Source organism: Salvelinus sp. IW2-2015, linkage group LG19 (genome assembly GCF_002910315.2).
Source record: "Salvelinus sp. IW2-2015 linkage group LG19, ASM291031v2, whole genome shotgun sequence".
NCBI lineage: Eukaryota > Metazoa > Chordata > Actinopteri > Salmoniformes > Salmonidae > Salvelinus > Salvelinus sp. IW2-2015.
In genome coordinates this window covers 11,161,677-11,172,864 of record NC_036859.1, presented here as the reverse complement: position 1 = coordinate 11,172,864, position 11,188 = coordinate 11,161,677, and the positions used below count along the sequence as shown (strand labels likewise).

Here is an 11,188-nt window from a genome sequence, read left to right as displayed (position 1 = left end):
GTACCTTTTCAGAATTCTGAGAATAACAGCACTTAAACAGATTACTAGAAACTGGCTTAAACCCCTGGCACCACAAATAAGCAATTGGAAAGAAACAATTAATAAAATCTATAGTATGGTAAATGATAACTCATAGAATAAAAAAAAAAATGTCTATTTGAGATACAATGGGAAAACGTATAGAAAACTGACATTATATTGTGAAATATTTATAGGCCCTAACAGGAGATAAAATGTACATGTTTTAAACAGACAGGTGTGGGTGGACACTTGTCTGTGTGTGTGCCGGTGGATGTGTGTGACAATGGGTGCATGTATGTATGTATATCTCTTGTTGTGATTCTGTTGTGATCTAAAAACCAATAAATAAAAAGTATTACAAAAATACAATTTAAAAAGCTGTGGTATTATTGGAAAAGTGCATGTAGTTTCTCCTGGTTTCAAAACATGTTCTCCAGCCTGAACAAAACCCTGGTGAAGAGAAAATGATGACCACCAAACTGACTCCCAACATTACCCATACATACCTTCTCCCTCAGCTGAGTGTAACATTTATCCACAGCAGCTTCGAACCTCTCGGCCCTCTGTTTTTGGGCACGGGTGGCCTTCTTCAGGCCCTCTTTCTCCTGTTCTGCCTTCTCAGACACACTGGAGATCTCCCCCCTCAGACCATCTATCTCCAGCTTCTGCTCAGTCAGCTGCCTCTCCAAACCCTGGGAGAAAGAAAGACAGGGAACAAACACTGACTGTTTAAGCTTTCAACATATCTAAATACTTATCTCTAGCCTGGTGAAAACAAAYAGGATTTCACTCATGGACGACGTCCGTCTTGAATGGGTTGTAGAAGACTATTGCCCACTATTCTTTGTTAAACAGAAATGTATACTTTTTGTTGTCTTTCTTCCCAACTGTCCCAGACATCACACACACAGGCTGGAAGCATAATACTGACTGCAAACGACGTCCTTTACTTTACCTGTGTCTTATTTTACAGACAGAATGGTTAAGGCTTAGAAATACACCTTTCCCAACTCGGATAACATAGTGATTGATTGACTGACTAATAGACTGATGCCTGAACTTGTGTGTTACCCGGAGCTGCACGGTGAGACGGTTGTTGTCGGCCTCTTTGCTGTGTAGCTGGCCCTGCAGGTGAGCACGTGTGGTCTCCACAGACTTGGTGGCATGGACCGCATTCTCTGTGTTCTCCTGTGGAGCATCAAAGCAGAAAGAGATGTGAGGGCACAGCTTTCGTACAGTATGATTTGTACCTTTGTCAATGTGTTTTATCATGTACAAAATGTAGTCACATCCAAAATGATTGGCACGCTTGATGAAAATGAGCAAAAAACACAGTATAAAATAAATACAAATACTGAGATACTATATATTGTAGGCTCAAATAACATTTTTTTATTATATTATTTTACATTAATACAATTGCTTGCAAGGATAAGGGTGGTTGGCCTTTTTCTATAATGTCTTATGATATTGAAGAACACATTGGGAGGGATCTTAGACCAACCATTCCTTCATATAGAATCTTTCCAGTTCCTCGATATCCTTCGGTCTGAGCATATGAACTGCTTTCAATTCAAACCACAGGTTTTCAATGAAAATGGCCATTGCAAAATGTTGATTTTGTGGTAAATTAACTATTTCTTTGTGGATTTTGACGTGTGCTTGGGGTCATATTGTCTTGCTGTAAGATCCACTTGCGGCCAAGTTTCAGCCTCCTGGCAGAGGCAAACAGGTTTTTGGCTAAAATGACCTACTACTTCGTAGAGTTCATGATGCCGTTGACAAGGGCCCCAGAACCATTGGAAGCAAAACAGCACCATAACATCAAAGATCCACCACCATATTTTACAGAAGGTATGAGGTTATTTTCTGCATATGCATCCTTCTTAGAGGCCAAACCCACCCCCGGTGTGCGAGTCCAAAGAGCTTTATTTTCATCTGACCATAACACTGGTTCCAATCCAAGTGCCAATGACATTTAGCAAACTCCAGGCATTTACATTTGCTGGTTTCTCTCAATGAAGGCTCTTTTTATGGCAACCCTTCCAGACTATTGGCATGGAGGTGGTGTCTAATTGTAGATTTGGAGACTTTGTGACTCCACAATGCGTTCTGTAAGTCTCCAACACTGGCCCTTGGACTTCTTTTGCCTCCCGAACCATCGTCCCCACTGTGCGTGGGGACAAGATGCACTTGGGTCCTCTAGAAGGCAAGTTTACCACTGTTCCAGTAGTTTAAAACTTCTTAATTGTTGCCCTTAATAGTGATATATTTGTTTTTTCAGTAATGTTTTTGTACCTATTGCCTGATTTATGAAAGTCAACAATAATTTTTCTCTTTTCATTTGTGAGTGCTTTGCCTTTCCCCTTGGTGATGGATGACAAATGGATTTTACATGCGTGTTACCTCATTTTTATACCCCAGTGAAACAGGAAACCATGAAAGGCCACAATACAGTTCCTTAAACTGAGATTGACTTAAAAAGTAGAACGTTAATGCATATGATAATTATTTATTTTTTGTATTGTATTGCAATTGTATAAAATAATATAATTTCCCAATTTTTTGGAGCATAAAATATAGCTCGGTATTTGTATTATTTATTTTATACAGTAATTTTTGCTAATCTTTATCAAGGGTGGCAATAATTTCAGATGTGACTGTATTTCATGTGAAATTAAAGCACAAAGCTTACCATTTCTTTCTTCCGCAAACCCATCAGTTCGTCCACCATTTTTTCTTTATCATTCAAATTTCTTTTCAAATGCTGGTGGAAACAAAAGAACAAAAACATTTGATCTTACTCACAGTACAACTGTAAAATGGCAAATGCGTATAGTGAACAGGAGCAGATGCTTTTCTATCCCAAGTGTCTTACAAAGTTAGCACACAAGTTCAGTACATGTGGCCCATGCAGGATTGAATCAAATCCCCAACCTTAATCTAGCTAGCACCATGTTTCAACCCATTGAGCCATCTGAACTACTGCACTGAATAACCTTACCTTCTAGGCGGCAGGTAGCCTAGCAGTTAAGAGCGTTGGGCCAGTAACCGAAAGGTTGCTGGTTAGAATCCCCGAGCCGACTAGGTGAAAAATCTGTCCTTGAGCAAGGCACTTAACSCTAATTTCTCCTGTAAATTGCTCTGGATAAGAGTGTCTGCTAAATGACTAAAATGTCAAATGTATAACATGTTGGCAGACCATATAAAATCTTCAGCCTTGGCACCGCTATGTCAATTTTTCAGTGTTTAAATACAGGTCTGGAGTGTATGAAGTTTTCTTATTTTTTTACCCAAATGAGGAGAAATTTACCAGATTATCACACTCAGCCTGCGTAAGCTTCTTTAGTAAGAGATCAATGTGTTTGTCTGTCTCCATTCGAGATGCCTAATAAAAAGGAGACAAAAAGAGGTAGTCAAATCATGTTATTTCAAGCAACAGTTAAAAAGACAAAGTTGCAGTTGACTTTAGTCCACAAGTACAGTTTAATGCAGGATGTTGCAGTTATAATGCATTGTAAAACTTGTCATAAGCATGACCCGCTCATAAATTGCCACCTGACAGTCCTCCAAAGTAGTAGTCATTAGCCATCAGATTATAACTGGTTGATAAGACCAACCTCTGCATCCTGCAGGTCTTTCAGTTGCTGTCGAACAGACTTGTTAATCCGTTTAAAAACCTCCAACTTCTCCAGTAGAAGGCCTCTCTGCCTTGACATCCGCCGGTTATCAGAGGCAGAGTGTCTTGAGTCCTTTATAATAGAAGGATGAATTCARTTCTGCTTTTTAACAATTGTTAACGAATTGAACATTTTGATATCATGTTGTGCATCTCAAAATAAAGACAGGTACACTGTAAGCACATCAATTACAAAGGACTTCACATACGGCAAAATCATCCTCCAGGGTCTCCTTGAACGACATGAGCTGTACAGCTGCAGAGTTGGCCGCTGCTTCTGCATCCATCAATGTTTTCATCAGGGGACTTTTGCCGCCGGTGGCTCCATAGTCTCCATAACTAAGTATAAYGACAAAAGAGAGAGGATTAGAAATCAGGTGGCTCCACACTGAAAGCTGTTTGTTGGGCTAGTGTGTGTGTATCTCATGGACCTCACCAGTTACTCTCCATCTCTGGGGTTTTTGTGTAGACACTGCTGCGTATCCTGCTCCCTCTCCCAGGCTCCGAGAAGCCGTCTAGATCATCATCTAGAGAGTCCTGGAAGGGATCCTCAGAAGACATGGCTCTGGTGGATCAGAGGACTGGCTATATGGTTAGGCTTACATGACTACTTTTCCATGGCTGCTTTCCTATAATAATACCATTCTCATTTTCTAATAAAATACACTAGACAACTGTAATGACAAGGAAATTATGAAAAATATTGGTGCATAGACAGCATACGATAACATAGACACAGACAACATCAGTGTACAATATAATGCACGTATAGCTACAGTAGAATTTTATTTAACTAACCGGTCCAAGACAACACTGAACTGTTCCATTTGTCTCAATCAATGACTAGCTATTTCCTCTAATATTATGTATTGTCAGGCTACAAACAGTGCGTGTTCTTTTTACCATTAGCTTCTAGCTGAGCTGATCCATTCTGACCTTCACTTCAGAGTTAATTAGCAACACAACCTTTGGTATCTACAGTATGCTAGCAAGCTGAACAGAACAAGTTCAAGTTAGCTACTGTACCTAGCTAATTTGGCCAGGTAGTTAGAATTGCGAAGTTGGAAAGCAAATTCAAACCCAAGACACATATCCTATGATCAAGAAGTATCTAGCTAAATTGGTATGGTGAGATTTCGAATTAAATTTGTTTGTTTTTTACCTTCATTCACTACCGTGTCTTTTGTTTTGTGCTACTGCTATTCAACAGCTGATGCTCTCTGTAGAAAACGGTTGTCACTAGTTACCCCAGCCACAGAGTGGCTAAATCGTAAAAATKTATGAAAATAAAAATGAGCTTTTTGGTCTTCATTTAATGTTAGGGTTAGGCATACAGTTAGCAGTGCGGTTAAGGTTAGGTTTAAAATCAGATTTTAATAAGATACATTGTAGAAATAGGCGGAGTTTATGACTTTCTGTTTGTGGTAATTAGTGACGACCGTAGGAAACGAATGGCGTTCGTTGCATCTATTAGTTGATTTGAGTCCCGCCTACTTGTTCTGCGATTCGTGATTGGCTAAGACATTGGACGTATGGACGTAACGTAAACAAACCCAACTAGACTAGAGCGTGATTGTTGTTAGTAAACCAAATGAACGTTGGAGGTTGATTTAACCCAACCACATAGATTTTCTGTGTTAAAATATTTCGAGTCAAACCGAATGAAAGCTGCACGGGATTCAAATGCTAGTACCAAAGACAGTTTGAGTAKTCTGTGCTAGTACAGTGAAGTCAAGTGGCATCCACGTTTGGAGGGGACCATAGAGGACTCATCTTTGTATAGGTGCCGTTATAGGGTCCAATAACAGCATGGGCAGCGCCATTGAGGCTATCTCCATTTTGAAGTAGTCAATTTTCTTCACGATTGGCTGAACCCTCCTGATGACCTGGTTGAACATGACTCCAACAGGGTCACCAGGAGGGATCAGCCAATGAAGTTGGAAGTTCCACCCAGTTGACTACATTAAAATGGTGGAAGCCATCAATGGTAGTATAGGTACCAGACTTATTAGCTAATATCCCACTCCTGCCATTTGCCAAAGTAAATGGCCTTTATGTAATAACAACATTCGATATGCAGCTGGATTTATGGTGCAGTTTCTGATTATTAGCTAGAAATAACATTAATATATTCCATTCCAACGTTATGGAACATAGGGTGTAAAGCAAATTTGGCGCAATATAGAATTAGAATTTTAAGAACGACAACAAACAATACCGTTACGTTACCTGCTGCGGTCATTCCCTTGTGAGATGGTAGTGTCAATGCAATATAATAGTCCCAACACCTTACCACTGCTACACCTGGCTATCAGTGGAGCCTTGTCTGACACCGAAACAGTTAATTCAGCCTCATTTACTTCCTTTTTAAAAAACATAGCTGACATGGCTGACTTGTTTAAACAAATGTGGTTTCTACTGACAATTGAGCAGTGGTGAAAAAAGTAAAAGTGAATGTCACCCCATAAAATACTATTTGAGTAAAAGTCCAAAAGTATTTGGTTTTAAATATACTTAAGTGTTAAAAGTAAATGTAATTGTAAACATATACTTAAAACTTCTCTAGGGTAGGGGGCAGCATTCAGAATTTTGGATGAAAAGCATGCCCAAATGAAACTGCCTGCTTCTCGGGCCCAGAATATATGATATGCATATAACTGGTAGATTTGGATAGAAAACACTCTAAAGTTTCCAAAACTGTTAAAATAGTGTCTGTGAGTATAACAGAACTGATTTGGCAGGCGAAAACCTGAGAAAAATCAATTCGGGAAGTAGTTTTGTTTTGTTTTTGTAGTTTTCTATTCAATGCCATTACACGTATCCATTGACTTAGGACTCAAATTGCAGTTCCTATGCCTTCCACTAGATGTCAATAGTCTTTAGAAATTGTTTCAGGCTTGTATTCTGAAAAATTAGGAAGTAAGAGCAGTCTGAATGAGTGGAYCCTAAAGTGTCACAGAGCTTTTTCATGCGCACGACCGAGAGAGTGYCTTTCTTGTTTACCTTTTCTATTGACGACGTTATTGTCCGGTTGAAATATTATCGATTATTTAGSCTAAAAACAACCTGAGGATTGAATATAAACATCGTTTGACATGTTTCTATGAACTTTACGGATACAATTTGGATTTTTTGTCTGCCTGTTTTGACTGCGTTTGAGCCTGTGGATTACTGAAGAAAACRCGCGAACAAAACAGAGTTTTTTTGGATAAGGAACATTTATTGAGTAAATGAATGTCTGCTGAGTGCAACCATATGAAGATCATCAAAGGTAAGGGATTAATTTTATCTCTATTTCTGACTTGTGTAACTCTTCTACTTGGCTGGTTACTGTTTGTAATGACTTGTCTGCTGGGCTATGTTCTCAAATAATCGTAAGGTATGCTTTCGCCGTAAAGCATTTTTTAAATCTGACACCGTGGTTGGATTCACAAGAAGTTTATCTTTAAACCTATGTAAAATATGTTTTGTTTTCAGAATTTTTATAATGASTATTTCTGTATTTGAATTTGGCGCCCAGCAGTTTCACTGGCTGTTGAAGAGGTCGGACGCTAACGTCGGACGCTCACGCTCACGTCTCACGCTCACGTCTGCTAGCTGCGCCACCAGAGTCTCTGGGTTCGCGCCCAGGCTGGGCTGGGTTCGCGCCCAGGCTCTGTCGCAGCCGGCCGCAACCGGGAGATCCGTGGGGCGACGCACAATTGGCATAGCGTCGTCCGGGTTAGGGAGGGTTTGGCCGGTAGGGAGGGTTTGGCCGGTAGGGATATCCTTGTCTCAGTATGTAAAAAAAAATTATATATATATAAAAAATATATATATATATATATATATATATAAATAAAGAAATATAAATATTAGGAATAATTAAAAATTTAAAAATTATTTAAAAAAATAAATAAAATGTATGCACTCTACTGTAAGTCGCTCTGGATAAGAGCGTCTGCTCTTGGCCGGTAGGGATATCCTTGTCTCAGTATGTAAAAATGTAATAAAATGTATGCACTCTACTGTAAGTCGCTCTGGATAAGAGCGTCTGCTAAATGACTAAAATGTAAATGTAAATGTACCCTAGAGAGGTTTTAAGTATCAAAAGTAAAAGTATAAATAATTTCAAATGACTTCTATTAGGCAATCCAAACAGCACAATTTTCGTGTTTTTTAAATGTATGTGTGGCCAATGACCTTGAGGCTTCTTGGTTGGGCACTTCAAATCAATTCATCATCAAGTCAAATTTTATTGGTCACATAGACATGGTTAACAGATGTTAATGCGAGTGTAACGAAATCCTTGTGCTTCTAGTTTCGACAGTGCAGTAATATGTAACAATTTCACAACAACTACCTAATACACACAAATGTAAAGGGATGAAATGAGAATATGTACAATTCAATATATGGATGAGTGATGGCCGAGCGGCATAGGCAAAATGCAATAGATGGTATAAAATACAGTATATACATATGAGATGAGTAATGCAAGATATGTAAACATTATTAAAGTGGCATTTTTTAAAGTGACTAGTGATCCATTTATTAAAGTGGCTAATGATTTGACTCTGTATGTAGGCAGCAGCCTCTCTGTGTTAGTGATGGCTGTTTAACAGTCTGATGGCCTTGAGATAGAAGTTTTTCCGTCTCTTGGGCCCAGCTTTCATGCACCTGTACTGACCATGTCTTCTGGATGGTAGCGGGGTGAACATGCAGTGGCTTGGGTGGTTGATGTCCTTGATGAACTTTTTGGCCTTCCTGTGACATCGGGTGSTGTAGGTGTCCTGGAGGGCAGGTAGTTTGCACCCGGTGATGCATTGTGCAGACCGCACCACCCTCTGGAGAGCCCTGCGGTTGAGGGCGGTGCAGTTGTCGTACCAGGTGGTGATACAGCCAGACAGGATCCTCTCAATTGTGCATCTGTAAAAGTTTGTGAGGGTTTTAGGGGACAAGCCACATTTCTTCAGCCTCCTGAGGTTGAAGAGGCACTGTTGCACCTTCTTCACCACACTGTCTGTGTGGGTGGATCATTTCAGTTTGTCCGTGATGTGTACGCCGAGGAACTTAAAACTTTCCACCTTCTCCACTACTGTCCCGTCGATGTGGATAGGGGGGTGCTCCTTCTACYTTTTCCTGAAGTCCACGATCATCTCCTTTGTTTTGTTGACGTTGAGTGAGAGGTTGTTTTCCTGACACCACACTCCGAGTGCTCTCTACTGTTGTGTCATCTGCAAACTTGATGATTGAGTTGGAGGCATGCATGGCCGTGCAGTCATGGGTGAACAGAGAGTAAAGGAGGGGGCTGAGCACGCACCCTTGTGGGGCCCCAGCGTTGAGGATCAGCGAAGTGGAGATGTTGTTTCCTACCTTCACCACCTGGGGGCGGTCCGTCAGAAAGTTCAGGACCCAATTGCACAGGGCAGGGTTGAGACCCAGGGCCTCAAGCTTAATGATGAGCTTTGAGGGTACTATGGTGTTGAATGGTGAGCTGTAGTCAATGAACAGCATTCTTACATAGGTATTCCTCTTGTCCAGATGGTATAGGGCAGTGTGCAGTGTAATGGCGATTGCATCGTCTGTGGACCTGTTGGTGCGGTATGCAAACTGAAGTGGGTTTAGGGTGGCAGGTAAGTTGGAGGTGATTTTATCCTTCACTAGTCTCTCAAAGCACTTCATGATGACAGAAGTGAGTGCTACGGGGCCATAGTCATTTAGTTCAGTTATCTTTGCTTTCTTGGGTACAGGAACAATGGTGGCCATCTTGAAGCATGTAGGGATAGCAGACTGAGGTAGGGAGCGATTGAATATGTCCGTAAACACACCAACCAGCTGGTCTGTGCATGCTCTGAGGACGCAGCTAGGGATGCCGTCTGGGCCAGCAGCCTTGCGAGGGTTAACACATTTAAATATCTTACGTCGGCCACGGAGAAGGAGAGGGGGGGTCCGCAGTCCTTGGTAGCGGGCCGCGTCGGTGGCATTGTATTATCCTCAAAGCGGGCAAAGAAGGTGTTTAGTTTGTTTGGAAGCAAGGCGTCGGTGTCCGTGACGTGGCTGATTTTCTTTTGTAGTCTGTAATTGCCTGTAGACCCTGCCACATACGTCTCGTGTCTTGGTCGTTGAATTGCGACTCCAATTGAATTGCGACATTTCACATGTTTGATTGCCTTGCGGATGGAATAACTACACTGTAGAAGGGAGAGTGGGGTAGGGCCTTGTATGCATCGCGGAAGTTAGAGTAGCAGTGGCCCAGTGTATTTCCTGTGTGCGTGCTAYAGTCAATGTGCTGATAGAATTTAGGTAGCCTTGTTCTCAAATTAGCTTTGTTAAAATCCCCAGCTACAATAAAAGCAGCTCAGGATATTTGGTTTCCAGTTTAGATAGAGTCCAGTGAAGTTCCTTGAGGGCCATCGTGGTATCTGCTAGGGGGGTGATATACACGGCTGTGACTATAATCTAAGAGAATTGTCTTGGGAGCTAATGTGTTTGGCATTTGATTGTAAGGAATTCTATGTCAGGTGAACAAAAATACTTGAGTTCATGTATGTTGTTATGATTACACCATGAATCATGAAGCATACACCTCCCCCCTTCTTCTTCCCAGAGAGATGTTTATTTCTGTTGGTGCGATGCATGAAGAAACCCGGTGGCTGTACTGACTCCGACAACATATCCCAAGAGAGCCATGTTACCGTGAAACAGAGAATGTTACAATCTCTGATGTCTCTCTGGAAGGCAACCCGTGTCAACCCTAATTTCGTCCACCTTGTTGTCTAGAGACTGGACATTGGGGAGTAATATACTCGTAAGTGGTGGGTGGTGTGCACGCCTCCGAAGTCTGACCAGGAGGCCGCTCCGTCTACCCCTTCTGCGGCTACATTGTTTTGGGTCGGCCTCTTGGATTAGATCCAATGTCCTGGGTGGTTGTCCGAACAAAGGATCCGCTTCGGGAAAGTCGTATTCCTGGTCGTAACGTTCGTAACGTTGATGTTGCTCCTATATCCAATAGTTATTCCCAGATGTAAACTCARCAAAAAAAGAAACGTCCTCTTACTGTCAACTGTGTTTATTTTCAGCAAACTTAACATGTGTAAATATTTGTATGAACATAACAAGATTCAACAACTGAGACATAAACTGAACAAGTTCCACAGACATGTGACTAACAGAAATGGGATAATGTGTCCCTGAACAAAGGGAGGGTCAAAATCAAAAGTAACAGTCAGTATCTGGTGTGGCCACCAGCTGCATTAAGTATTGCAGTGCATCTCCTCCTCATGGAGAGCACCAGATTTGCCAGTTCTTTACTTGAGATGTTACCCCACTCTTCCACCAAGGCACCTGCAAGTTCCCGGACATTTCTGGGGGGAATGGCCCTAGCTCTCACCCTCCGATCCAACAGGTCCCAGACATGCTCAATGGGATTGAGATCCGGGCTCTTCGCTGGCCATGGCAGAACACTGTCATTCCTGATTGCAGGAAATCACGCACATAACGAGCGGT

The 11,188-nt window shown here is 41.4% G+C and overlaps 1 protein-coding gene across 4 annotated transcripts in view; it reads right to left on the bottom strand.

The window, feature by feature from the left end:
• The window catches only part of LOC111979430 (outer dense fiber protein 2), a 13,937-nt gene extending 8,812 nt beyond the window's left edge, over positions 1-5,125 (bottom strand). The window contains exons 1-8 of one of the 4 annotated variants that reach the window (XM_024009965.2): positions 4,863-5,125; positions 4,137-4,285; positions 3,910-4,039; positions 3,642-3,773; positions 3,335-3,409; positions 2,717-2,788; positions 1,093-1,209; positions 528-713 (exon numbers count right to left, since the gene is read on the bottom strand). In XM_024009965.2, the coding sequence (XP_023865733.1) occupies positions 528-713; positions 1,093-1,209; positions 2,717-2,788; positions 3,335-3,409; positions 3,642-3,773; positions 3,910-4,039; positions 4,137-4,261 (837 nt within the window). In that variant the 5' untranslated portion in view covers positions 4,262-4,285; positions 4,863-5,125. The remainder of the gene's footprint in view (positions 1-527; positions 714-1,092; positions 1,210-2,716; positions 2,789-3,334; positions 3,410-3,641; positions 3,774-3,909; positions 4,040-4,136; positions 4,286-4,862) is intronic. The other 3 variants (XM_024009966.2, XM_024009964.2, XM_024009967.2) reach the window with 3 other exon arrangements.
• Positions 5,126-11,188: the final 6,063 nt, after the last annotated feature.